At 41.6% G+C, this 27,103-nt stretch overlaps 1 protein-coding gene across 4 annotated transcripts in view; it reads right to left on the bottom strand.

Annotated features, from left to right (window-relative positions):
- Positions 1 to 627: 627 nt before the first annotated feature.
- Positions 628 to 27,103, bottom strand: part of itpr1b (inositol 1,4,5-trisphosphate receptor, type 1b) — a 57,301-nt gene continuing 30,825 nt past the window's right edge. For 3 of the 4 annotated variants that reach the window (XM_076141018.1, XM_076141017.1, XM_076141019.1), the window contains 18 exons: positions 23,271 to 23,454; positions 22,791 to 23,053; positions 22,062 to 22,262; positions 19,958 to 20,068; positions 19,429 to 19,524; positions 19,221 to 19,355; positions 18,767 to 18,874; positions 18,070 to 18,301; positions 15,837 to 15,962; positions 11,192 to 11,367; positions 10,683 to 10,847; positions 10,341 to 10,530; positions 9,979 to 10,071; positions 8,935 to 9,083; positions 8,688 to 8,853; positions 7,543 to 7,703; positions 3,300 to 3,461; positions 628 to 1,904 (listed from right to left, as the gene is read on the bottom strand). In XM_076141018.1, coding sequence (XP_075997133.1) covers positions 1,818 to 1,904; positions 3,300 to 3,461; positions 7,543 to 7,703; positions 8,688 to 8,853; positions 8,935 to 9,083; positions 9,979 to 10,071; positions 10,341 to 10,530; positions 10,683 to 10,847; positions 11,192 to 11,367; positions 15,837 to 15,962; positions 18,070 to 18,301; positions 18,767 to 18,874; positions 19,221 to 19,355; positions 19,429 to 19,524; positions 19,958 to 20,068; positions 22,062 to 22,262; positions 22,791 to 23,053; positions 23,271 to 23,454 — 2,805 coding nt within the window. In that variant the 3' untranslated portion in view covers positions 628 to 1,817. The remainder of the gene's footprint in view (positions 1,905 to 3,299; positions 3,462 to 7,542; positions 7,704 to 8,687; positions 8,854 to 8,934; positions 9,084 to 9,978; positions 10,072 to 10,340; positions 10,531 to 10,682; positions 10,848 to 11,191; positions 11,368 to 15,836; positions 15,963 to 18,069; positions 18,302 to 18,766; positions 18,875 to 19,220; positions 19,356 to 19,428; positions 19,525 to 19,957; positions 20,069 to 22,061; positions 22,263 to 22,790; positions 23,054 to 23,270; positions 23,455 to 27,103) is intronic. The other variant, XM_076141016.1, reaches the window with a different exon arrangement.

Genomic DNA, 27,103 nt, shown 5'->3' with positions numbered 1-27,103 from the left:
CCTGACATGCACTTTGTTATTTAAAGTCTGTAATCAGACAGAGCGAATGGTAGACTACACGGCACTTAAGAGACAAGAATGAAAACACGAATCCATGTCGCCAACTCAGGAGTTCCAGAGGTCAATTAATACATTAGAAAGCGAATCTAAAGCTGAACTGAACTCAGCACACGAGATGTGGGGAGTTTTTGCAGGAAAGCCCCTGATTAATGAGGATGTGAGGATGAGCAATATATCCGCCTAATGTAACACATTCCATTTGTTGACTTGTGGCATATGTTCAATATGACAGAGATCTGAAATGTAAATATATATATATAAATATGTTACATTAAGTATACATACTTTATATTTAAATTATATTCATTTGTTTCGTCTATATTAAAATATATACATTTCCACATACAATATATAAAAGTATATACATCAAAATAGTCATTTATTTTCTATTGTCTATTTTCATTGTTCCAATTAATTTTTTTAATGTTGGAAAATGTTGTGTTCCGAATTGTAAGAACTGTGAAAACACGCTGTACACTAGATGACACACATGCCGTGAGTCGTCGTGTGTGAGTTTATGTATTCTGTAAGCATTGCAAAGAAAAACATCAAACACAGTACACAAAGTAAAGGATAATTACATCAATTTTAATAAATAACTCTAACTTTAATATACAAATTGACAGTAATTGATTTTTATTGATCAAATTCACTCATTTCTCCATCTAATTTTCTCTTACAAAAGCGATGACATAAGCAGCAAACTTTATGCACATTTAATACAAAAAAACAATCTTAAAACAGTGTAAAACCTAAGGAATACAAGGAACCCAACCTGATCATAAACATCATCGACGCCACACAACAGATGTGTACCAAACGTTAAATATGACAAAGAACAGGCACGGATGGAAAGTTTCATGAATACAGAAGAAATGATGCTAATGGAGTTACACAACTCCTGAGCAAATTGTAAAACCATGAGGGATACTGAAGAAATGATTCAAGCCAAACCATCTAAATGTTTTTTTCCAACCAAATAATTCATTTAAATATGAAAGCAAATGTATCATATATTAGCGCTGAGATATGACACCACTGGATTTACAAATCTAGAAACCTCTACCTGTATATATTGCTCTCAGACAATATACTATCCCTATAAGTGCATTTGACACTCAAGAATTACGCAATTGTTTAAGAAATAAAAGGATAAAGTAAAGCCTGTCTTATATTTGTGTAAGTAAAGACAAAGAGCAACTCCCTATTTTACCTGATGAGATGAATATGGACAAACAAAAACACTGGCCCACACTTTCAAACACAAAATGATTTATCAACAAACCAGTGAGGTTGCATATATAACTATGAATATTGCACAACATTCAAAATAAAATAAAATGTAACACTGCTGGATATGCAAGTGATATAAATACAAGTAGTAACAATTGTAAAAAAAAAAAAAAGAATGACAAATGAGATGAATTCTTCTTGTCCAGTCAGCACTGTGAGTTTTCAAGTTCACCCAGTAAAGGCCCTGTGTTAAGAAACCCAATTCTTATCTACATAGAAAAGATTTGGCACTAATTCCAACTGGACTGAACAGAACAGTGTGGGTGAGTGTTACTGTTTCGGTTACACCTGGTGGGTAGAGCTACACATCAACCTATGACTATGTATGTTACAACGTTTCCCTACCGTTACACTCAGTGCAGGTTACAGGGTGCATAACCTATGAGACACACAAAGCCGCTGCGGAGATGTTCCAGGGCCGCTCGTCGTGTGTGTGTGTGTGTGTGTTGGAGCACACGCTGACCTTATGCGGGCTGCTGGGGGTTGACATTCATGTGCTGAGGATGTCCCAACAGGCCGATCCGCTGCTTCTGCTTCCTCTGCTCTGTCATCTGAATACCACAGAGGAGACATTTTTAATGTACCGCTGATATTCTGAGTGACCTCCTCCACCACGCTAACACATGTCAAAGATGGCCGCTCCTCCGGCCTCAAGCCCGACTCCTCACATTTAGAAAGACGTTGTCGAACGATAACCGGAAAATAGCATCTTCTGAATTAACCCATCCTACCCAACCGGATTGTTGTTGCTTCTGACGAAAGCGGCACAATACAACTAGTAATAGTGAAACCCAAAAAGTCAAAATAAATTTCAGTGATGAAGCAAGCATGAGTCATAACACAGGTGTTAACCTTTAGTGTTCTTTACTGTTGAGTATCAACTTTAACTAACATAAGGTGGCCATTTGCATCTCAACACTGAAACACAACATTATCCGAACTGAGAAGAAAGCAGTCTTGTAATGAGTGTTCATGAAATACAATTCAAGATAGAAGGATGTGTTAGCAAAAATATTAAGCCCACTAAGCTGTACAATGGTGAGGCTCACAGCAGACAGTTCACAGAAGAAGACTGGCTTCTTTTTACACCAAATCTAACTAATTAAAGCAATTTTCTTTGGAATGATGTATACAGAGCGTCTTTGTTTGGCCTTGTTCACCAGACATTCCTGATTATGCTGCACCGCGCTCCAGGCAGAGATTCTACCAAGGATACATAGGATGGGTAGATGGGGAAAGTAATTAATTTAGATCAATTAACAAACAAGTTGCCACACATCTGTTAAACGCTGCTTTTTCTTCTCATCAAATTATAATCTATACGCAGGATAAATGGAACCTTACAAAAGCCAAATGTGGAGTGGTGTGTGTGTGTGAATAATATTGTGCCCTTGAAAGCTTTCAACAACACAATAATCATTTCCCCTGTCTGGGTCAAAATGTCTCAATAACATTCACTTCCTCACAGATAGTTCTCATTTCACTGGTAGGGATGTTCCTTTACAATTCTGGTTACTAGAAGCCTCAGATTGATTGTGCAATTGTGAAAATTTAGGTTAATTTTATGCTCCTTATCAGCAACACTATCTAATAGCTATTAATAAGTCGGTCGGTGAAGTTTGAACAAAGTCTAGTTTGAGCTTTCAGGCCCATGATGAAAGAGGTTCGAACTAAATTTGACTCCTTGCTCAATGATGGAAATAAAAATCAGGTTGTGAGTCTGATGAGCCGTGTTGTGAACTATGACTCACAGCCTTGTGGATTTAGTAAGCACGGTATCTAAAGGGCAACAACCAACAAACAAACAAAAAGCAGAGCAGCGCCTGTTGTCCACAGTAAACCTGTTTTGTCACTGCTCGTATTTTCCCCCGCAGCAGAGTCAGAACCGTCACATCTGACCGTGTCTCTGGTTCTGTCTGCGGCGGTTTCTTTAAAGTTGAACCTACCTGCTCTTTGAGTTCGGTCAGCTGGCCCGACAGGTTGGACACCAGTTTCATGGTAGACTCTAGCTTCTCCTGCAGGCTCCTGATCTCATTTTGCTCCCCGTCTGCATCACTGCTGACCAAAGACATGGCCCTCATCCGTGGGAACCAGTCCAGGTTGTGTTCCTGGGCAACAGAAATAAGAATTTGGGTAGATTTAGTACAATGAAACATCTTTTAGTACACAAATACATGTAATACTCTCCTTGTGATTGTGCTTTTTTATAGGAAGCACACAGTTTAGTTTCCTGAATAAAATGTTTGTGTCTTTTTATGCAGCTACCACCGACTTTAACATGAGGGACTTTCCACCTTAGAATCACGTGAGGAAAGAGCATTCTTTGGAAATTGAACCAAGGAACACAGTTCACTTACAGGTATGTGTTTTCCATTTATGCTCACCTTAACTCTCTGCCACAGGATTAATTGTAAATCCACAACACAGGGAAATCTACAATAACATCTAATCTAACATAAAGCAGCAAACTTCCTCAGTTGATGAATGCCTCACCTCACACACGCACACACACGGCATTGAGATAAACCCGACACTTGTGTGAGCCACACACGTCAAGTACGTCGTTAAACCTAGAAGCAGTTTCACAGCCGTAATACAGTTATGTGAAGAAAGAGCTGAAGTGTAGCTTTTAAGTTATCTATGAGATGTTTGGGGTTGGTGGGAAAAAGGTTGGAACGGAATGAAAGATTGATATTCTTAAAGGTGCTTTGTAAAAATATTCTCACAGGATCTACTCTTAGTCATAGGATGTGCACAAAGGACTGATTCATCCTGCTACTCTACAGCTTCACCCAGCAGGAATACGAGCTTTAACATGGCGCTGATGGCTCACTAGTTAGCAAACAGGACACATCTAGACTCATCTGGAAACAACAACTACAATTTACTTTTATTGAAGGAACTAGAATAGCATTTTGTTGAAGAAATATAGGAGAGTAGCACTGTGAACGATTACATAAAACACTAAAGGCACTGTTGTGACGGGAAACGCACTCTCAATTTCATTGTGACTTCAACACTTATACGTAACACAACACGTAAGTATACATCAGCAAAAACCCGCACTGACGTGGAAGCGAGCAGCGACCAGAGAGGTTGCTGCGTTCAGACAGGCACCTGGCCCGAGGGGCACGGAGCTGCATTTTTCACACTTCTATCTCCTCCGGCACTTAGCCACCACATGCCATTGATATTGTGCAACGTCTGAACCTGTCTGCAAATAAACACAAACTACTTTGAGCGTAAACACACAGGCTTAGCCAACACACTCATGTCACCGTCATGAGCTTCACAAAGAAAAGTCGTCAGCAGAGCTCTGAGGAGGATTCAGCGCAGGGCCTGAGATCGCTGGCTGGTAACGGCACTGTGCTGCAGGACTGGAAAAGTCCCTGGGTTTCAGTGGTTAAGTTGGGTGACGTGGGGCGACGTGAGGATGGCCATCAGAACCACAAAACAGTCTTAGGTCATATGGCAGCCGGAGGGGAATCACGCAACAGTAAGATCGTGAAAAGCACATAGTCATTCTGAAAGAAAGAGAAGAACGTGTGTGTTCCACTTCCTGAATGCACAGACACACGCAGTGTTTACCTAGTATACATGCCTCACACACCCCCATCCCAAACAAACATAACCTATATGAGAACTTCCCTCTATTGAAATGCCTGCTGACTAATATATCACAGATTATACTTAGACTATCTATTAAAGGCAATAAGCTGCCTCACACAACTCACACTGCACGCCAGAAAATCAAATAGCAATCAAAGGTCACTTCTCCATTTTGGATGGCGTGTAACTGCAGAAAGCACGTCTGTTTGCTGGCCGTCTGTTTGCTGATGTCAGCTCGCACTCTTTCCATCATCATTGTTTACAAATGCAAGCACTTCCAGTAAACTGAGAAGCGCTGCCATGACTTAAGACGCAGGCACACGCTGGTTCAATGGAACTGACGGAAGTACATTTTTCATTATTAAAACCGCACGGGCCAAAACACAGAAACAGGATGCTCTGTGGTTTTAACAGCAACACAAAACGTCAGCATGTCATGCCACAAGCCGCCTGACAGCCCACTCACTCACTACACATATGCAAATGAAGCCCCAAAAATCTTCACATATCCAAACCGACACAGGTTTACGTCGTTTAAATCAAATAGAAATAAAAAAGTGTGTTGTATGTTTGGCTGCAGCAAATGACACAGTTGAGGAATCTTGGATGTGATCAGAATGAGGTGTGCCGAGTGAAGCCGAGCATCATTCATTCCCACCTCCGATGTGACATTTCACCCAGAACCCTCCACCATTGACGTCAGTCCCCGTCATTGTCAGAGTACTCTTTGATTTCTACACCCTCATCTCTGTCCTGCTGTTTCTTTCCACATTACAGCGAGATCAAATGAAAGGAAACGAGGTGGGCGAGAGGCAAACCAGATTGGAGACAAAAGGGGTTACAAAGAGTTGTGGTGCAGTAATTAGGATATGCCTTAAAGTCATGTGAAAAAGTTTCGAGGTGGGTTTTTTTGTTGACGATTTTGTCATAAATGTGATTCTAAGCTCTGAGCATGATTTCCGAAATGTTTTGAGATATTAGGCTGATTATATGTGCGATGAATTTTGTCGTTTTGTTGGACTTGCATGTGCTCCTTTGTGTGTTCTATCGGTAGGAGACCCCCCATTTATTTGTTTTTACTCTAATGACTCGTTTTGCAGGAATCAAGACTAAAATCTACAGCCAAATTTCATGTTGCTGAAATATGTGAAATTGACAAACACTGTAAAAAAAGGAAACTTTGGAGAGAGCAGAGCCACATGTGATGCTGCACATTAAAGTTGAGGTTGACGAGGTCAGCTGGCGGGTCAGTGAGGTCTTTCGCACCATGTGCCCCTCTCTGACCCGACTCCCCTTTAACGTGATCACCGTGACATTCCCTTGACAAACTCGTTTTGGCTCAGTAGGGTGCAAGGTTAATGAGGGAGAGGATGGGGTTAATCCCAAACCAGGTGATTCCAGATAAGACCGAGCGTAGTAGATCAAGGCAATGAACTGGGATAAAAAAAGGCATCTGATGAGAAACTGTGCCAGAAACTGACGGCAGTGCGAGGGTGTCAGGGAAGGAACCATTTAAGAAACAGGGGCTTTCCTTTGGCTGTTCAAATTCTTCCTAACTGCTATGAATAAAAAAACAGTACATTTATGTATTTGAATCGAAGTAATCGTAATTAAATTTTGTAATATAACCTTTGGCCATAAGTCTTTAATTTAATGTTACTTAAAATCCCTCACTCAGAAGTAATGATTTAGAAATATCTAAGAAACTATGTGGAAGTAAAGGAACATAGCTCATGTAATGAACATTATACCTTACACTTATCTTAATACAATATAGAAAGCCATATCTTAAAAATCCTAAATGTGTCCGTCCAGTTGGTAATACCACACTGCTTTATTTCTGGTTTGGCAACGTCCCAGCCACCTTTCCCCCGATAAGAAAAATAGCTTAGGAAAACAAAATACTGATCTACAAATGTAGGTGAGCTATTCTAACATCGCGCTTCACCTAATGATAGTCAGACCTGCATATAGCCTCATCATTTTAGCGATCTGCAGAGTAAAACCTGTGCCTGGCTGTGTTAATGATTAAAGCGAGGCTTGGCTGCTTGGGGGATTAACACATTCCATAGAAATGTCCGGCTCTGGATGTTAATTCTCTATTCACAAGCCAGAGTGTGATAATGCTTTGGAGGGATTCAAGGTCACGGAGGCAGGGATTACATAAGGCAACCCTGGACTATGGAGCAGACGAGGTTATAACTGATGCTAGTCTAACGCTAGTGCAGTAAACAAGAAAGTATTCAAATTTGGGCAAACATGCTGAATGGCTGAAGGTCACAAAGTCACAACAGTGTTGGTAAGGAGTTAAGGTTACCTCAGTTCAGCTGCACAGCACAAATACGTGCCTAAACTTTACACACACGAGTCATAATCTGTAGTATCTTACAACAAACATCAGAGCTGTATTTGCAGACATCAAGAAATTGAGGGTTTTCTCCGAGCACATATACTTTATTCATCCCATAGAAGACATCTACTCATCAGCCCTCCACTGTGAAAGCACAAAAGGTTTGTGGTTATACGTAGGAGGTCTGAACAGTTAGTGTGCAAAACACACGTGCACGACTCTATTCTTACCCTGATCATCTCCGCCACGTAGCTCTCAGGGCCCGTGTACTCAGTAGAGTCCTTCACTTTCACCAGGACAATGAAGCACAGGTAGTGCCACATGTTGTGTTCTACTTTAATATGCTCTTCAAAGGTCACAGTCTTGTTGTCAAACTTGTCCCTTTCCAAACCTAGACACAAAAGGACACACACAGATGCAAATTAGTTTTTAGCTACAATTTAAGTACAATGAAATGTTGTGGATTGTCTCTGCTTTTCGAATCATTACTGTATTTATCAGACACACATAGAACAACAGCAATACCTAAAGTTAAAATACTGCTCTCTCAACCAAGAAAACATGCTACGGCAACGATGTCTTAATCCTTCTCATGAACTCAGAGAAGATGACTAAATGGGAACACTCACAGAAAATGGGGCCATAAAATAGAGAGCAAACTTGAATTGTGGGATTTATTTTAGATGCTTATGTATCATTTCTTAAAGTATGAAAGCTTTCACAGGTCAAATCATTAACATATCAAATAATGCAACCCTTACCACAAAGCAGTAAGAAAGAGAAGAAATGACTAGGATTGTTATGATGCAACAGGAATGAGTGACTATGATTTAATGATCAAGGAGGCCAGCGCCTGAGTGAGTGTACAGTTGAACATGGTCAAGACCCATTTGGCAACAGGAAGAAACACTCCTCCTCCACAACAGCACCTGTCATGACTAACGCGCCATTCTGGGAAGAAGAGGCGTTTTGTTGTTTACACTAACCAGAAAAACAGCCCCCTTTTTGCAAGCATGTTGACGCAAATCTGCAACACGGCACATGCTCGCTCAAGGGGATGTTCAGACCAACCCGCTCCTTTGATTTGTTCATTATCTGAGTGTCCTCATTAGACCTTGAGTTACACAGAAGTGTATGATGTATCGATTGCAGTTTTGATTTGGCTAGAATTTTGGATATGAGTCATCCTTTAATAATGATCCATAGTGTGCTCCAGTGAGCTGGGGAACGGGCTCTAAAGGGTTCAAAGGGTTTTGAGACACTGTACTTTATGCGAGATTGGGACAGACAAACAAACTTGATGTGAAAAAGACACCCACTCGTACTGCCATAATTGTTCATGTCCGGGATAATATGCATCACTGCTATTCCTCACCACAAATAAAACATGTTGTCTTCAGAATTTCCTCTTTCTTCTGCTTCTCACTCCTCAAGTCAGCAAATGTATCAATGATGACACCAAAGATAAGGTTGAGGACAATGATAATGACCATGAAGAAGAACAGCAGGTCGTAGATTACTCTGGCTGCAAACAATGGCTCCTACAGAAGGCAAAGGGAGAATATTTGTAAAACGTATCAAACTAGAATTATGTGCGATTTCTGCACCCCTGTTCTTTGTACCTCCTTGGACGGTTTCCGCAGGACGTCCCCAACACCTCCTCCACTCCTCAGGCCGTGACTCAACACTGTCACAATGCACATGAGTAGGGAATCACATGCTCGCTCCTTGTCCTCGATTACCACTGCTGATGGCTGCATGGCAAAGGCACCTGTGGAGATAAAGGAAGCTAGTCAATTACAGCATAGGTTGGCTACAAAGACCTGTCTGATTAACTGCATGACCCATTGACAATGCTTTAAGATCTCAAATGGAGACGCTGCTACTCTAAAAAACAGAGGAATGCATTTGGTTGCCAAGTATTTTTGGTTAATTGGATCAGCCCTATCAGATCTGTGGAGGCATAAGGACGTTCATCCACCATCCCCACAAAAACCAGACCACCATAATGAGGCAGCTTGGTGGTGAAGGATAATGACCCTGAGACAAGGTCAGCCACCAGGCAGTTTGAGGATTCAACATGGTTGGCTGATTAATTTTAAGGTAGTGCATACATTCGTGTCTGGTAGGAGTGTTTTCCCATCAAGGTCAGCCAGTTTGCTTGAACTCACTGTTCATGTGAAGACCATGAGAATTCTGTGCGATCACTCAGTGGACCCGTTGACCTACTTGTGTCTTATGGATATTAATTCCTGACCTTTCCACCCAGGGGCCCCCAACACCAGGTCTTAGCCATGGCTCTCTGAGACACACAAGCAGTCTTAAACCCAATTGTTCCACCCAGCTTCCCCAAAGCCTCCAGTTAGCCCAGCCAGGGTTAATCCCATGACTGCGTGGCCACCGAGATTTGCAGCTCAGTGAGACTCGGGCATGAATCTCCTACAGCTGAGTCAGGGGTCCATGAGGACAGAAAGACCTTCACATTATGATGTGTGCAAGTATACACATTCACACAAACACAGGCACAACACATGCCCCTTGGGAATCTCTAAGACACGCATGGGCTAACACATGGATTCAAGCTTAAAGAACCCAATGACCTACGACAATCCCCATCCTTGTCACACATACACACACAAAGTTACCTTTCATTCCAGTTCACTTACCATCCATCACAGCCTCTGCTGAACAGTTCTCCCCATTTTCTTTTTGACACATTGCACCAGAGAGGAATTCTCCCATCATACTTTTGCCATGCTCTATTTAAAAGAGACAAGACACAGTATATGGCATTGTGCAATACCATTTTTTAATCATATGTATTTGATTATGTATATGAATAGTGTCTTAAGGACCATTAACAAAAGTAATGTGGAACAAGCTTGAAAGAGGCTGAACCCGGTTCCAAGTTTTCAGTGTGTGCTTCTCATAAGACTAACATGTTTTTCGGCTGTAAAGTCAGGGTCAGCGAGGGCAAATGACTTATGTTCATTCCAGCAAGGCCATGAGAACCAGTATTCCTACGTACCTGATGTTTTGTTGGGTATCCTGTCCACAGCCAATATGAAGTCGTCTTTAAAGAAGATATAGCCCACAATTGAGAAGAGGTAGACCAGGATGAGAGCCAGCACAGCTGTCAGAACAATGGAGCGGCCATTGCGCGTCACACTTTTTATTACGTTTAGCAGGGTTTCTTCTCGGTAAACCAGGTCAAAGAGCTGAAAGGAGGAATAATTGTATTGTTGTTAATATGTATTGTTGTTCTATTTAGGGTAGTTTAGACATGATATGTTTGTTTGACATATGTTAGTATGTGTAGATTAAATTAGGTGTATTCAGTGTGTGTGTGTGTGTGTGTGTCTGTACGCACTAGCAGGCTGTAGAAGAATACATGGACGAAAACCCCCAGGGAGCAGATAATCAGGTAGAGGAGGTGGTACAGGAACTCTACATCCATGATCATTGCTTTATAGCCACGCGTGAAGGTTCCACGGTTCCCCACAAAGCTCATGAGGAAGATCACCTTGTTACACAACTGAGGAACAATGGATAGAGAAAATGTACAGTCATGTCATAATATACAGCCTGTTCAAAGATTTTAAAATGCCCATAGGTCAGACTGCTCAAAGCATAAACATACTTTGGATGTGCATTACAATATGTGGATGTGGTTAAAAACCAGTTTCCACAAATATCTCCTGGGCACATTCCAGCATCTAGCTGCTAAACTGCCGTGTAGTCTGTCTGCATGCACCAAACGACATCTTAGTTTATCTAATGCTGCGCTACATTGGGGTCTGCATTTGTGGAACACAGTGGATTACGTCATTGTAGCCTTGTATTCAGCAAGTGTTGTTGTTTAATTTCATATACACTTACATTAAAACCCCCCAGCAGGAGCAGTGTGGGTTCAAGGCCTACAGAGAAGATAAGGCGCAAGATGGTGGAGGCAATGAGTGCCCGAATGCCGTGAGGCTGAGGCAAAACGATGACAATCGCCAGGGACACCAGCATGGCCATCCACAACAGGGCAGACAGATAGGGGTCCAGGGTACCTGAGGAACAAGGGACAGATGAGTGCACTGGGCTACACTTCATGTCACAAATTCAGATAGTTGCAGTTGTAATAAGGCACTTCAGTCCTCTATATTTGGGTACGAACAATCAATTAAAATTCTTTATGAATAAAAATGAATTCCTATGAATCTATACGTATACTTAAAAAATCCCGGCTTTGGCTGTAGAAGCATGCTGGGCATGTGTACTGCTTGCTTGAGAAGTCTTGCATCATACTTGCTTTGGAATTACATAGTAGAGCAACAACACCTTGTGCAACACTACTGACAGCCACAGTTTAGCACCATGGGATTCAATGTCATGAATTGTTATTCACTTCACAATTTTAGATAATCATGACTGCAACAACGCCAGTTCCAGAACAAAAAATCCCCTCAAAAACAAAACAAACAGACACAGACACACACACAGACACACACAGGTGACTCAAGTCATTAATACAAAACTGTTACATAGGTCGAGTTGAATATCAGGCAACACACAAACAAACAAACCTATCCACCAGTTGTGAATTGTGTTTTGACGACATCATACATATATTCCAAAAACCAAATAGTTTTGCAATGACATACTCTAGTCCCTAGAGAGGTCTTTAATGACTGAGGTGTCATGTGAACTCTGGTTCAAAAACCAAAACACATTTAAAGCACAGGTGTATCATGAAGGTTTGTCTTGATCAGCCTGTAACAGAAGGGTGGCAATACTTGTTAGTGTTAAGGCCGGTCAGGATTTCTTTACTACGAGGCATTAAGGACACCACTTTCAGACCACTGTCTCCCTCCACTCCCCCTTCTTCGGCCTCATGTCACTGTATACAGATCACATGACATGTACTGGTTATATAAGCCCGGTTGGCTAAAAATACACCAGCTTCGGCTAAATGCATCGGGGATGTTCCAGAAGTGATCCTGGGTACGGCATTGTAACAACCCACCCAGGGTTTGGACTTGGCAGCCAAACCAGGCACGGCAGTGTGAGTGTCACACATCAACACTGCCTTCTGACTCGCTTACACTGCAGCAAAAGAGTAACACATTTGAATCTCTTTTTGCACACTAAACCAATTTTAACATGAACCCGACACTCTCATAATATGCATTATTATTATAATAAGCATGGTAGGCATTTGTTTTAATGTTACTTTACACCAGCTTCCCAGAGGGATGTGGTAGTGGTATGACACAGTGGATTGTAATCTCAGACATCTCTGGGTGACATGAGATAATAATCTGGTTCCTCATCGTCACGGTAAAATAATAAAGACCTTGGTAAAGGAAGCATGACGTTACACCTACGCAACACCAGGCGAGTAACAATCAGCAACACTTTCTATTGCATTGCTGATCCAGCTTGACAGATTGGTGGGGGTTGAATCAGGGGAATTGATTTGTTAGTAAAATGTAAAAGTTAAAGGTCAAGTTCGTTGTTTCAGCCCAATGATAACGCATGGGAAATATACTGGCATATGTTATAGAAATCACATGAAAAACAGGTATCGAGTTATTTATCAAATCTTATATTCCACTATCAAAGCTGGGGTGTAGCCTCTCTCTGTGTCCCCGCTCTGGATTGTTCCAGCTAATTTAGGTAGAAATGTTCTGCCTGTGGATGTTGTGGTTTGCTCAGAGGAGGTACTTCCTTCAAAAAGTTTGACAACTGACCTAGATGAACCATTTGTTTGAAATCATGCAAGTGAGCTGTGCAGCAGATGTAAATGTTCAAGATGATTTTATGGTGTTTGAGTTGCCTCTATACTGTCTGCCAATTAACCATTTAAAGACTATAAATGTGTTGCCGTGTTAGATCGTCCTGATATGCCTGACAACGCCAGAGTAGTTTGGTTTACAAGCTGCTGGCTTAAATATTAACAAGAATCGTTTGAGTGGATACCATATGAATCCAGACCAAGTGTGATAATGCACATGTACATTTGTGTAGGTGTTATGTACACATGTATTCATATTCACTTTGTTCAGTAACAGCAGCTGTGTTCTCTGATAACCGGTTTGAAGCCAACATCACTGAACCAATCTTGTCCTGAAATGACCAGCTAAGCTCCCAGGAGACCTTTGACTCTGAAAACCACAAGAAATTTCTAACACTGAGCTAACAACCCCTTTTTTCTCCTCTATACCACTCAGAGGAAGTTCAAACAAAAGGGACCTCGCCGTTTGACCCCAAACAGAACAATTGAAAGTTTATGCGAATCACAATGTGTCTTCTCTCTACTCTCTGCACTGGAACAATGGAGGCCTTAATGGCTGTGGCTTCTCACATACCCACAAATACTGCCCTCAAGGAGAGCTGGGAAGAAACGTAACAGAAAGAGAGACAGCAAAACAAACAGCAAACTGAAACTGCATGTTAAAACATGCTCAGGTCTCTCACATGTGCCTTGGGTTCGCACAGAGCTCATAACACACAGCTATTGGTATGACTTGTGTCCCAGCTGCCATGTTTATCAACCCACTGCATGGAAATTACACATATGAAGCGATGTATTAATAACTTGTGACCCGACAGACAGATTTTCTCAACCTAAATCTGGAAATTTGTACCCCGTGATAGAACCTAGACAAAGGTTAATAAGGTCAGGCTGGATCAGAGGATGAGGGGGGTGAGGTCAAATATGCAGATGCTGTAAAGAGGCTTTTTTGTTTGAGCTATTCAGGGTAAAATACAGTTTTAGTCAGCAGCTCTTTTGGCAATTTTTTGTTGGCTTAAAGAAATCAACCAACAAAAATGTAATCTCACTTGTTGTGGTTCAATGAATGAAGCTGAATTGCTGAAATCACTATGTCAATACCTTTTCAGCCTATCTAGAGCACATTGCTGCTATAAAAGTCTGTTCAGTAAATGCCTGCTGTGTCTTTGTTTTGGTTCTCTATTTTTTCTGGCTTTGAGGACATTAGGGGATGTCCACTGGTGTGTCTGGTGCACCGTTCTCTCTTCCCTATACCGCTGAAGTGGAAATTTCGGCCTATTTATAATGTTTCATGTTTTACACTGTGAAATCAACTGTAGCAGCTTGGCTTCAGTGGATTCATTACCGGCGGTTGCATAGGTGTAATACAAGAAGCCTGACAGCTGCCTTATTGTTATTTGTATCTACCTGTTATGACACAGGTGTCACTTTCCGCAGTAGCCCAAGCACTGTAGTCAAAATGATTGTATTACATTTCGAAGCCTTCTGGGGTGACCACAGCAATTACATAAGTCTAAACACACACACACATGTCCACACGGAAGACTACTCAAACCACGATGAGTGTGAGAGTAGGACTGGAAATCTGATAACATGTTAAATTGTGTGTCAGTGTCAAGCTCAGTAAAAGGTATCAATAAACAGGTCAGGGCGCAATGAGGAGCGTATCTGTTTAGGTCTTTTGTGACAGCAATGCGTTCAAGATCCAACCCTTCAGCTAGGATTACAGTCTTATCACACATCTATTTGCTGTGAAATTCACTTTGGTTAGGGAGGTGTGAGGCTACACCCAAACCACAGGCACTGGGAGGACATCATGTTCTTTCTTCTTTGTTTACTATTGGCACAACAATGTATCACAGGTGATTTAATCACAAGCTGACAGCTATAAATGCAGATGCGATCGTGCAAAAAATAGCTTCAGGGCCCACTAGGATTTCCCTGCTCAAACCACACTCAGGTGATCACGTTTATAGAAGATCTGTTGCAATTGGAATTTATACGAGCCTTTTTTTTCCCCTCTATGAAGCCGACTTAAAATGTATCTGATGCAACAAGGCCTCAAAAAGCCTGCAAAAACTGCTGAGTTATGCTGAGTCACGACTAAGCTTCTTTTCAGGTCAAGACCCTCAATGAACTTTTGTTCAGATAGGGCTAGTTGTTTCTGTAAAGGTAGCAATAGGCAAAATGTTGCATTGGAAATCATGGATTTCAGGGGAGAATATCAGGGCAAATCAGCATAGTTACAGCAAGTTTGTAAAAGAATAATTTGTAAAGTAAGCTGGAAGAGAACTAAGAAGATAATTTGGGTCTTCTAGAGATGCATGGATTTTATTATTTAAAAACAGCCGCTGTAAAAAGCACAGCAATCTGAAGCATGGCAAGTATGAAATCCTTACAAAGGAAACTTGAATGTGACAACCGACTGCAGCAACTTACGGCACTGGAAACTGGAATCACAAGGCTATTCATGGTAGAGACAAAATCTTAACAGACGTGACCCAATTACTTGTTGAGCTTTCCCATACAGGTTTGTGGTGTAATACATAATACAGTATGTAGCGTAACGCCTTCTGCCCCACCCTTAGCGATTGTTGAACTATGCTACTCACTCCCATTTCCTGTGTTGTAATAGTCACACTCACTGCAATGCATGTACACTCATAGAAATTACTGTACTGCCGTTTGTCCAAGTGGTAAAGCGAGAAAAGGTTTCAAAGATCAGGAAATTGGGCCACTGACCTCCACGGACACCACCTTCCAGGGGGTAGAAGAAGGCCACAAGCACGTTCATGAGCACAGCCAGGTTGAAAGAGATGCTGCTCCAGAACGACATGTTCCTGGAGCACCAGTAGAGGATGGGCTGGGCTGGAGGAGAAGGAAGTAAAGCAGGGTAAGACGGGGTCAATTCACTGCACTACAGAGAGAACACTGCAGGCGTATCTTAAACACACTAGAAAGGAAATGCCCATTACTATGAAAGACCAACTTTACATGAAAAGGAAAATGTACCCCGACACTTTGTTGTTTCACACCAAAGAGAAGCAAAACTCCTATATTTTATATCACTATAATTACAGGCGCTTTATTCCTCTGCACAGCAATAGTAGTTCTTAAACATCAATCAATATCATGTCAGTGATTCAAGAAATGATCTACATTTGTAGTGAGAAACATTAACCAAACAGTGCATCTGTGTGACTTAACGCGCCATTACAAACCCTCAACACAAAGGATAGGATTTGAAGAATCAAATTCAGGATCAAACTTGGAGCAAAGCCAGCTGTCTTGCAACATTTTGTACACACTCAATAAGATCAAATAAGCACAAACATGCATGTGTACAATTGTGCACTCACCCAAGTGCACACACTCACCCCCTAGGCAGACTTTTGTCAGGAGATCAGTTTCAGGGCCAGTGCTATTTTTGAAATAGGCTGTTGATTAAAAATGTTGGAACTGTGGGTGCGGCCTTTTAGCAACACAAGCCACTACAGTCACGACTAGTGGTGAACGGCAACTGAGCGATATGGTCTCCAGTTGTGGCGAATCATTCAGATAAGAGAGCAGCATGGCCGTCACGTGTTTACACAGTATTGACAGACCACCTCCCCGAAGCCTGGCCATGGGACATGCCACAACATGCTTCTCACGCAAAAGAAGAAAAGGCACAAAGAACACAGTCTAGAGTATTTACTGCAATAGCCACAGGCAAACGGGATCAACAGGGGACATCCTAAGATAAAAGGGAAACAAACTAAAGTAACAGTCTGAATCACTTAAGTGTTTAAAATTAGTCCAAGAGAAAAGGGAAAAACTAAATCAAGACAACTGAGATTCCACTTGACCTTTTGTCTCTATACAACCTCCTGCCTCAACTTCCTCTGCCTATACTGCCACAAGTGGCCAACTGTTGCACCACATCCTCCCTTGGTCCCTGTAACTGTGTTGTACCACATCCAAAGAATGTGTGGGGATTTGGGATTTCCCCAAAATTGCAGGTTGGTGAGGTGGGTTTATTCATTACTTCTAATTTATGTAGTTGTGTGTCCCCTGTCTATTAAGACAGGGGACACACAACTACTTAACACTACATAACTACATTAACACTACATATACTCTTTATGTACCATAAAGAGTATATTTCAGATATTATGAAAATGTTTGAAGCATGCAATAAATTACCACTCCACTCTCACATAACAGCATAGTGTTGGCTCTGAACATGTTATTTTCTCCATCTAAGCATGTACGGTAATTAAATCATGCAATGCAATACTTTAAACAAGTTGCTCATCATAGTTCACCTGCCATCTCTACTTGCATCCCTCCAGGTTTCAGAGTTGAGTTGAGCAAACTTTTGAACATTGAATCTGCAACTTTGCAGTGTTGCCAGCCTTGGTGAGTAAATCCCTAGCCTTTCTGTAACGATTATGTCATGTGTAAACATTCTCAAACCAACAGAGAACAGTGGAACATAAGACAACCAATAAAGGACCGTGTTCTCACACAAGCTTTCTAAATGATAGAATTTTAATTATTCAGCAAAAGACCGCTGTGGCTGTGGTTTATGTTGTTGAGCTGATGCTGCTGCGTTTGCATGGGACCAATACTAAGAGTAGATAAGTAGTGGTATAATGATCATCATCAATAATGAGTGAACCAATTAGTAATTAGTACTATAAAGTCAGGAAGTTGTGGTTGTTTTGGTGGCCATTTCATTCAATGCTTTTGTTCATATGAAAGACGCAGTCATTTTAGCAGCAAGACTTGCATGGAAAATTTTACTCCACTTCCTGTTCACACATGACGGCAAGATCTAAAATTAACAAAAGATGTCTGGAATAAAGTGAAGGTGTGAGAGGGGTCTAGGTGTCTGCATCTCAAACAAGGATGGCTCTCAAGGACCTGGAGGGATGCCATGAGAGAGCATGTGAACAACTAGCAGATAAAAAAGGTAAGAAGAAAGACGTACAGGGAACCGTGTTTGTGTTACCGGTAGCCTCCTGGGTACCTCGCAGCTTCTTCTGCCAGTTCATTTCATTGAACAGGTCCTCAGAGCGCAGGAAGAAGTCATTGATCTTGCTGCCTTGCTCATCCCGCTCTGTGGTGTAGTAGACACGCAACTTGGACTCTTGGGTGAGAAACTCACAGATGTTGGGCACAGGGAAGACTATCTGCTCCATGGTGCGATCCAGTCGTACAATCTGGACACAACCACAGGAGTAGGCATCTATCACATACCCTTCATCACTGGGGATGGTTGACCCTGTACTTCCTCGGGAAGATTAAGCATTTAAATATCACGTGCAGCTATTCAAATCAATTCTTTAAAATGGTCTGACTGGTTACAGTCCAAATAGAATGTAATTTGGATTATTTAAATGGTCAATAAAATGAAACAAAGGCATGTATTAAGTTCGGAACATTGAAAACAATCAAGCTCGCTTTCTAGAGGAGCACACAATAGAAGCTGTGCCAACATACCAAAGGCGCTTGGCATTTTTACAAGGTACACAATGTTCCCTGTGAGAATGACATGTGTCATGTGCCACGTTCCGCCTTTCAAGGTTAACACTTCTCTGGGAACTCAGATAGTTGGAGAGCAGCATATCTCAGAGAAAAATACAGCACAAGGTGCAGTTCAGTGGACTATAGTCCCAACAACTGACCTCAATCTGAGCTGTATGTTTGGCATAGAACTCCAGGGCTTCATCACCCTCTCCATACGTCCCTCCTGGCTTCAGGATAGCCTGAAGTTCCTTATTGTGACGGGCTAACTGAAATGACATCATCATCAAATTAATAATAATAATAAAAAAACACAGGATTATCAGATAGAGCTGAAATATTTGATCTAACTGACAGATAAGGTTCACACAAGTTAACTTAAGAGTGTGTCTGTGGTTTGTGTGGAGCTGGAACATTCCATTTATTCTTTTGTCTCCTGTGATGCAAGATCCTCCCTTCATTTGTCTGTGCGATGGATTGGACTGACAGTGGTTGTCATAGAACCGTAATTGCTGCCATTAAACTAAATCATGGTTTGAAAAGACACCCTGCGATAGCCTGAGGGCTGAAAAAAGGATGTCCTCGTACAGGTATGTCCTCGTACAGGTAGCTTACTTGATGTGCCAAGATGTAAATGTTGTGACCAACATTTCGTGGAGAGGCAGCATGCTCTTCCTCTCCATCCTCATCATCCTGTGGCTCTTCCACCTCTATCTCCCCTTGCATGTAGGCCTTCTTGATCACTTCCACCTGCAAGAATGTAGTTTGTCAGACAATATCAACTTCATACCATGCGATGATTTATACTTTAAGTCATACGCACCAACTCTTTTGGCCTCATGTTGTAGAGAATCCTCTCAGCATTCTCGCTGTCATGGCGACTCTCCATAATGGCAAGAAGAAGCTTGGATGCATTATTCTACATAAAGATGGGAGTACAGTACAGAGGCAGCAATAATTAGTTTCTTTACCTTCTTAATGCTATTTGAGGAGTGTCTTTCCTGTCTTTTCATATACTAGTTGTGCCAAGATTCATTCAGTTAGCAATTTTCTACATTTCTGACACTATTGGTAAGCTCTCACATCAAACATAAGGCAATGAGTATACAGAAGGCACTTGCAAAAATGTTTGTAAAGACTGGGGTGTGTGTGTGAAGCTACTGTTGATGGTGAAATTGGTACACTCTTTGTCACCAATGAATCACTGGCACCAAAATTAAAGTCTGCTTTTCAACATTTGAACTGTTTTACAACGAAGAACTGAAACAGACAAAGAGATTGGTCCAAATACATCACCAACGCCTACAGTAAATGGAACTACTGATAACAACAGTAACTGATCATGTTTTTACTTTGAGTTCCAGCACCAGGTCCATCCTCTTCTTGCCAAGAGGGTTGATGTCATTGAGGATGAGCGCGATGATGATGTCAATGCCATTGCACTCATGAGTGGCAATACAATTCTGAAGAAAGAATATACAGTAGATGAATCATTTTAACTGGTGACAATGCTACTTTAAACACACAAGTCAAAAGATCAAGCTGTATTTTGCTCCCACATACTGTATGCCCAATATGAAGAAAGTTGAATAATTGGTTTAAAGACAAGACTATGAATAAAGTTTTAAAATGAGAGATGATACAAAGAAGTCAGTTTGAAAAATAACACGCAGTCTACATCTAATAGTTTAAGTCAAAAAGAACAAAATGTGCTACTAAAAAAACTTGATCCAACATCCAGAAATTCTGATAGCAGTAATAAACATATACAGGTTTACACGTTTTTACAATGTGGTGCAATAAAATTCAGTTATAGAGCTACTGAACTTTGATTTGTAAACATCAAAAAGACTGTTTCACTTTCATCTGGAACTCAACTCGACCTGCTGAGGTGCAGAATTAATTGAATTTCACAAACACAGTCATCTACTGAAAAGGTGGGTGACATCATAAGCACTGAACTTTGTACACACAAGTTACTGTTGAATTTCAACCTAAGCCCAAATATACATATACACATTTGTTTATACATAGATACATAAATATTGATAGTTACCTTGTATATGCTGTATTTAACATAATGCATGTCACGAAAAATACTTGGAAAATTACTTTGAAAAAAATAGGAAAACTGCACTAAAGGGACAAATAGCAAGATTGTATTGTTTAGTAATTAGACCAATGGCATAGATGGGATTGAAGAAGCCTGAAATGACCTTAAATGCTCTCTATCATGCACACGTGTGAATGCTGATTGTTGAATTGCAAATTGGATTTTAACTATTCAAATTGTCAATTTTGCTAAATACATACCACACCCTAAAATCAAACGTGTGGCTTATGGCACTTCCTCTTCAGTTCATGCGTTACCAAACTTTGTTGGCTCCGTTGAGTCCTTCTCTGTCTTTAAAACACTTGTATGAACACCTTCATACCTGATGCCCACCCTCTCTCCATCTATACCTGCCTCTTGGCACCTTTGTCCAGTTGTTCGACTACTTAGGCTCTTAGCATTTATTCTTGTTGTTTACTCTAGACTAGATCTTTGCTTGTGTTGTACAGCAATTCCACAAGTAAGCTCATGCTTATGTAACAACCTCTGTAGAGCCTATTATAAACAAATCGTGTTAAACACAATGGTTCTTGCTAACGCACAGGTGAACTACTTTGCACCCGTGTGAATTACACTGAAAACACTGGCCGTTTTCAGCGATTCATTGGCCTGAAGCAACATGTGTAAACACTGCTGTGTGCATTGTGTTTTAACTAATTTACACTAGGTGTTCTCATACTTAACTTCCATAACCTGGGGACGACCTGTATTAAAGTCACATATTTATGTCACCTTAGATAAAAGGGTTAAACGACTAAATGTAAATGTGGCAGCAGTAATGGCATGTATTTTGATCATTTTAACAGTACGAGAACAAAGACTAAGGAAATTTCCCTCTCAACTAAATGTGAACAAAGAGCTCCGTTTGTTCTGGCAGTTCATCTTTCAGCACTCTTGATGGGAATCAACTCCAATTCCATCAAAGCTGCAGTACTTAGCCAGTTGCCTGTTTAGTCATGCCAGTTTCACACTTGCCACTGAATGACCCCACAGCAGCACTGACAGTGGATGCCACCATCATGTGACAAGACCAAGCAATGCTAATCCACGCCAAAGAACAAACACAGGCACACTGCCCAGAGGAGGCTGGTGTTACACTGTTAATAAGGGAGGAGCAACTTCAAAGTCTGGCCTCTGGGGGCTGAGTGGTGGGGCTTTAACAATGCTGCGCACAAGACACGTGCATAGGTCTAATTAGTGATGATGTAATGATGTAAAATAAGGGGATACATTTTAAAAAGGCACCACATGTAAGCACTGAAATGGAACACAGACAATACTAGAAATAAAACAAGTTAATGCTAAATGTTTAATGTTCATCTTCAGTGTGATTCTGATATTACCTGGTTCTCATGACAGGGACCTTGGCAGTATTCAGTCAGGCTCTCCACAGTCTGGTTGATGAGTCCTACATTCTTCTCATTGATGTAGAGTCCCAGTAAACCCAGTCCTCCTGTGGTGCTGCCACAGATGCAGTCTAGGAACTGCAGTGTCTCACACACCAGGTTATAGTTGTTCTTGTTATTCTGGTTTCGAAGAAAGTTCTGGAGAGAGATGGAGATAAAATAAAGACTAAAATATAGATCCCTCCCCTCCACCTCGTGAATGTAAAATGCAATAATTTGACTCCTTGAAAACATTTACTCCCAGCAAAAGCATAGCAATGCCTCTGGGACTTTGACGTCAGAACAGCAAGGCTAGCAATAAATCAGAAAGAGGCACCTGCGCTGAGCCACAATGGGTGAGAGTACGAGTCAACTACGTGTTAATGAACGCCCGGCCCAGTCTTGTATATAAATAGTCATTTTAAGAAGGAAGTTTACTGTCTGTCTGTCATTGCCAAACACCATCACACCCCTCATAGTGAAACCAGAACGAGACATGCCAAATATGGAAACAGCTGCATCAGGATGTTCTGCAGATGATGCCTAATTTCAGTGTGGTTTCATTTCTGCATAAGTGAGTGTGGTGGTACGAATTCACAGAACAGGTCAGGGCAAGAGGAAGGCAAAACAAAACAAAACAGGCAAAACAAAGCAAGACATATTCTCTCCTTTGTTGTAAGGGCTGACCTGTAGGTCCCTGTTGTGGTTTTCACAGAGCAACTGCATGAGACGCAAGATGGGTTGCATGATGGTGATGATGACGCTCATTTCGCCTTCCTCCTGGCTTTTATCAGTGGTGGGGACAGCAGACCCATCAGGAGCTGCTTGGTGTTCCTCAGCTTCGGCCTCGCGGCGGTAGGTTGTGAAGGCCTTCTTGGTAATGGCGGAGGCTTCCACCAGCTGCTCCTTCACTTCTTCGGTGACCACTGCCACCACTGGCACATCTTTGACTGAGTGCAGCAAACAAAGACCATAAGATGTAATACACTATTTTACATGGAAAGTCCATTAGACACATCATTTTACTGGCATTGTGACTTCTTTCCTAAGCAGCAGAGGGCTGATGATCAGAATGATGAAGAAATGTAAATCTGATTACAAACTTTTCTCCCTTTGTCTTTTCCACTTGATTTAAGAAAAATAGCATTTTAGGACTTGGCTTCCAACCTTTCTTTCGTGCAGGTGTGTCTTTGTCTGGTGGTTCTTCATCCTTCTTCTTGCTGCCCAGGTCACTGGTATTGACTGTTACTGTTGCCTTGATTTCTTGTTGAGCCAGTTTCATGCGTTCATTAAAGACCTTGAAAAATTTCTCTGACTTGTTGTCTCCTGTTAAGCGATGGTAGAATGACCGCTGCAGGAAAACAAAAGGAAAGGGATAATACAAAGTAAATATCAGTATATAACAATATAGTAGTTTACTAACTGTTTCTCTCGTTCAGGTTGACAAAAGTGGATTTATAAGCATGGTGGCAGCAATTTTCAAAATTAACCTTGGTCACAGAACAAAGTCTTTCTCAAAAGTTTCATTATCAAAATAAACTTTGTATTTATCAATTGCAATGACCTGCACTTCCCTTGTGACATACTGTTATTGTTTTTGCCAAAGGATCTGTTAGAAATAGCCACATAATCCTCCACTTTCATTGCCAAGGAAACACACTGGAGGGCCTTACTGTGCTCACCTGAGCTTGCACCATCTGCTCTCTGCCCTCTGGGCCCTGTATGCTTCTGGAGCCCTGAGGACTACACTGGGTGAAACACTTTCACCCAGACGAGCAGAAGCGAAGACAAGGTTTGGGACTGTTGTGCACCCTACACACCTACTCAAATAAAAAACTATGCATACACAAACAATGATAACTAGTTGCACTTCCAGCGCTCCAGCCAAACACCCTGTCAGGCATATTACATGTAAATACAGTTCAGGTGCACACACGCACTCGCACAGGGACAAAGGTGTGCCAGCATTCCCAGGATGGATTCATGGGACCCACATAAGTGAGATTTATAGAGGTGTGACTATTATGAAGTCAAGTTGAGGAAGGAAATGTTTCACCTATGGCTGAACTACACAAAGGGCAGTTTTTTTTCAAGTCCTGCATGCATGGGCCTGTTTTTTTCTCGCAACAGGCTGGTATGTCCTGTCCTTTTTTTCCCCCTCTTGACAATCCCTTCTTACATAAGACCTGTAATCAGCTGAGTGGTTACAGTAAAGGCTCACTGTGGCTCAACTCAAACACTGTTACATCAGCCTACAGCGAGTAAGCAGTCGGAAGAGGGAGTGAGGAAAGTCCTGTCCTACTTCTCAGTGCCAGAACGGCACGGAGTGAATGTGTGGTGTGAGAGGGAGGAGGGTCCCAAAGTGTGTACATGTGGGAGGGAGACTCAATGCACACAGTTTTCACATACAGTACACAGACTCTGAGGCAGTGCTGAGAGCTGCTTACATAACAGTCTGTCCTGGTTCAACTCAGTTAAGTGTCAGCGAGAGGGAGGAGAACATGCAAATAGTAATACCACATGCAAGTGCACAACACTTATCTGCACAAACTAATTTCAAATAACTCTATAATAAACAATGCACTTGATGCAAACCACTTCAGTTAATTATTACTGCTGTTTTCCTTCTCTCTTTTATGTAGTTCTGTCTGTTTGCTTGCTTGTATTTGCTGTTGTCATATTTATGCAAGCAAGCCAACTGCTGACACAAATAAATAGTGGATCATGGATGACTCTGTCATATGGAAAGTGGTTCAGATCACTCTCAAAATATGAATATATGAAATATTCACAATGGGCAAACTTGGCAAATATCTTCCAACTGAGTGGGGAAGTTGTTCTTTCAAGGAAAATGCTCAGCAAGCCAGGCAGCTTCTCTCCCTGAGGTAGCTAAGCCCTCTAAATGTCACACACATGCACAAGGCCATTAAGCCTCCTGGGAGATCTGCTGAACCTGGGGCTGCCAGTCATGTTCAGCACAGCAGGGTTAGGTCGAATCTTAATTAGCTCCCATTTAGCAGTGTGGCACATGGTGCCTCCTTTATGTGTATGATTATACTGTGTTTCTACTTTTCTCTCCACTCCCTGTCAGCTGCCACCTCGGCTGTTGGCGTCAACAAGGGCCAGTTACGCAAGATCTATTTATACCACCGGGTCTTTCTTTTTAGCCGTCTCCTGCTTTTCCATCCAGACGCCTCTGTGACTGACAAAGAGATCCCTGTGCATGCTGGAGAGCTTTTGTGGCATACAGGTGGTCAACACAGAGATCTGCTCTTTCAAGCTGCCACAGGCGACCAGATAAGAGCTCCAAATCAAAGTGACATACACGTGTTTGGAAAAAGAGTGAAAGTACAGGCATCCAGCCAATGTCTTCAACTGTCTGCTGAATGAAGGCAAAAAGAAAAATGTAGATGAACGAATCCGACCTAGCGCATGTTGCTAAGGACAGAAGAAAATAAAAAACCCAAACTTAACGGAAAAGAACCTTTGTTGGAGAGGAGAATCCCCTGTCAGTTCTGCAGTCACACAGCATGTGGATGGTGCCTGGAACCTCAATATTTTTTCAAAGGATGCTTTTAAAAGCTTTCCAGGAGGAAGCTGTAAGGTGAACCTGAACTAAGTGGAGTGGGATTTGGGGGTGTAAATCATACTCGGATGAGGCTGATTGCAACAGCAAGCCGGTGCAAGCCTCCTGTATAAGAGTTGCAGCACCTGTTTGCTCCTGTGAGAGTTAAGGATATGAGGATGGTGTTGACGTGACGGATAGATGGTTGGGAGGAGTGACACTGCTACAAAGTTCTTGCATAACACACACAAACACACTCTAAGGGCTGTTTTTGGAATAAGCTTGCTAGCCTCTATGAATATCCTGTTTCTGTGCATGTGTGTGTGTGGTGCAAGCTTGAGAGATGAGCATGCAAGAGTGTAGTTTCATGTTAAGACGGTGTGTGTGCGCTACGTGTCTGAGGGACATTTGAGTACCTGCTGCTTATCTAGCAGCTAGAATCAAAACCAGTGTCTGCGGTTCGTGCAACACGTTAACTTTATGAGAGACTTGATGGACTTGGATATTTGCATTTACTTATCTAGGTCAATATATACTGTGACATACACACGTCACCTAAAGTGTGCAAACTGGTTTTGCCTGTTGACTTGAGTCAATCTTCGCACGTGTACATGAGCTGCAGGAATGTTCCTTTAGATGAAATCCACCGTCAGTACATTTACATGCTCTTTGATCATTCTATGATTACAGCAATACATTTTCAAAACATCCTGAATACACCTTAATGTGATCAAAAGCTGAATAAATTCAAGTATGCTTAGATTAATTTATTGTGGCACGTCAAATCTAAATCATGGCAAGTTGTAAAAGAATTCAGGAAATTGCCACAGCAAAATCAGTGATTTCTAAATATGCTCTGATATTACAGGTAAAGGAGGTATTAAATAGGTAGCAGTCCTTAAAAAGCTAATCTTAAATGCATCAGGTGTGTATATATGGTGTGAATATAAATTGCATTCAGTGTGGACAGCATGGGCATCATGTTTCACCACAGAGAGACCTTAAAGCTTTCCTCCTCACCTCACTGTGACCCTGCCGGCTGGTCTGAAGCAGGTACACTGTGTTCTCAGCACAGTAATGATCTTGAATGATCAGAGCTGTCTGTTCTCTCTATTTCTGAGAATTTGCACACAAGCAAAGGTTGCTTTGTAAAACATGTTAGGGGCTGCAGAGGATTTGACTTGACAACCCAACAAAAGTGAAATATAAGGATTTAAAAGAAGGATACACAAAGACTGGTTGTATCCTGATTTTCCAGTCCTTTAATATGCTTAATGTGATGTTCTAGCAAGTGGCGCCATGGCAATGTCCCCAATTAGTATGGCTAACAGATAAACACCCCTAGGCTGTGAAGCAGTGCTGGCCTGTTTGAAGTGTAACTGTTACACATCACACAGGAAGCCAGCCAGGATAAGGCTCACTCGTTGTGTCGTGG

Source organism: Genypterus blacodes, unplaced genomic scaffold (genome assembly GCF_046128005.1).
Source record: "Genypterus blacodes isolate CSIRO-AG114 ecotype Tasmania unplaced genomic scaffold, CSIRO-AGI_Gbla_v1 ptg000017l_1, whole genome shotgun sequence".
Lineage (NCBI taxonomy): Eukaryota > Metazoa > Chordata > Actinopteri > Ophidiiformes > Ophidiidae > Genypterus > Genypterus blacodes.
This window is presented reverse-complemented; position numbering and strand designations above follow the sequence as displayed.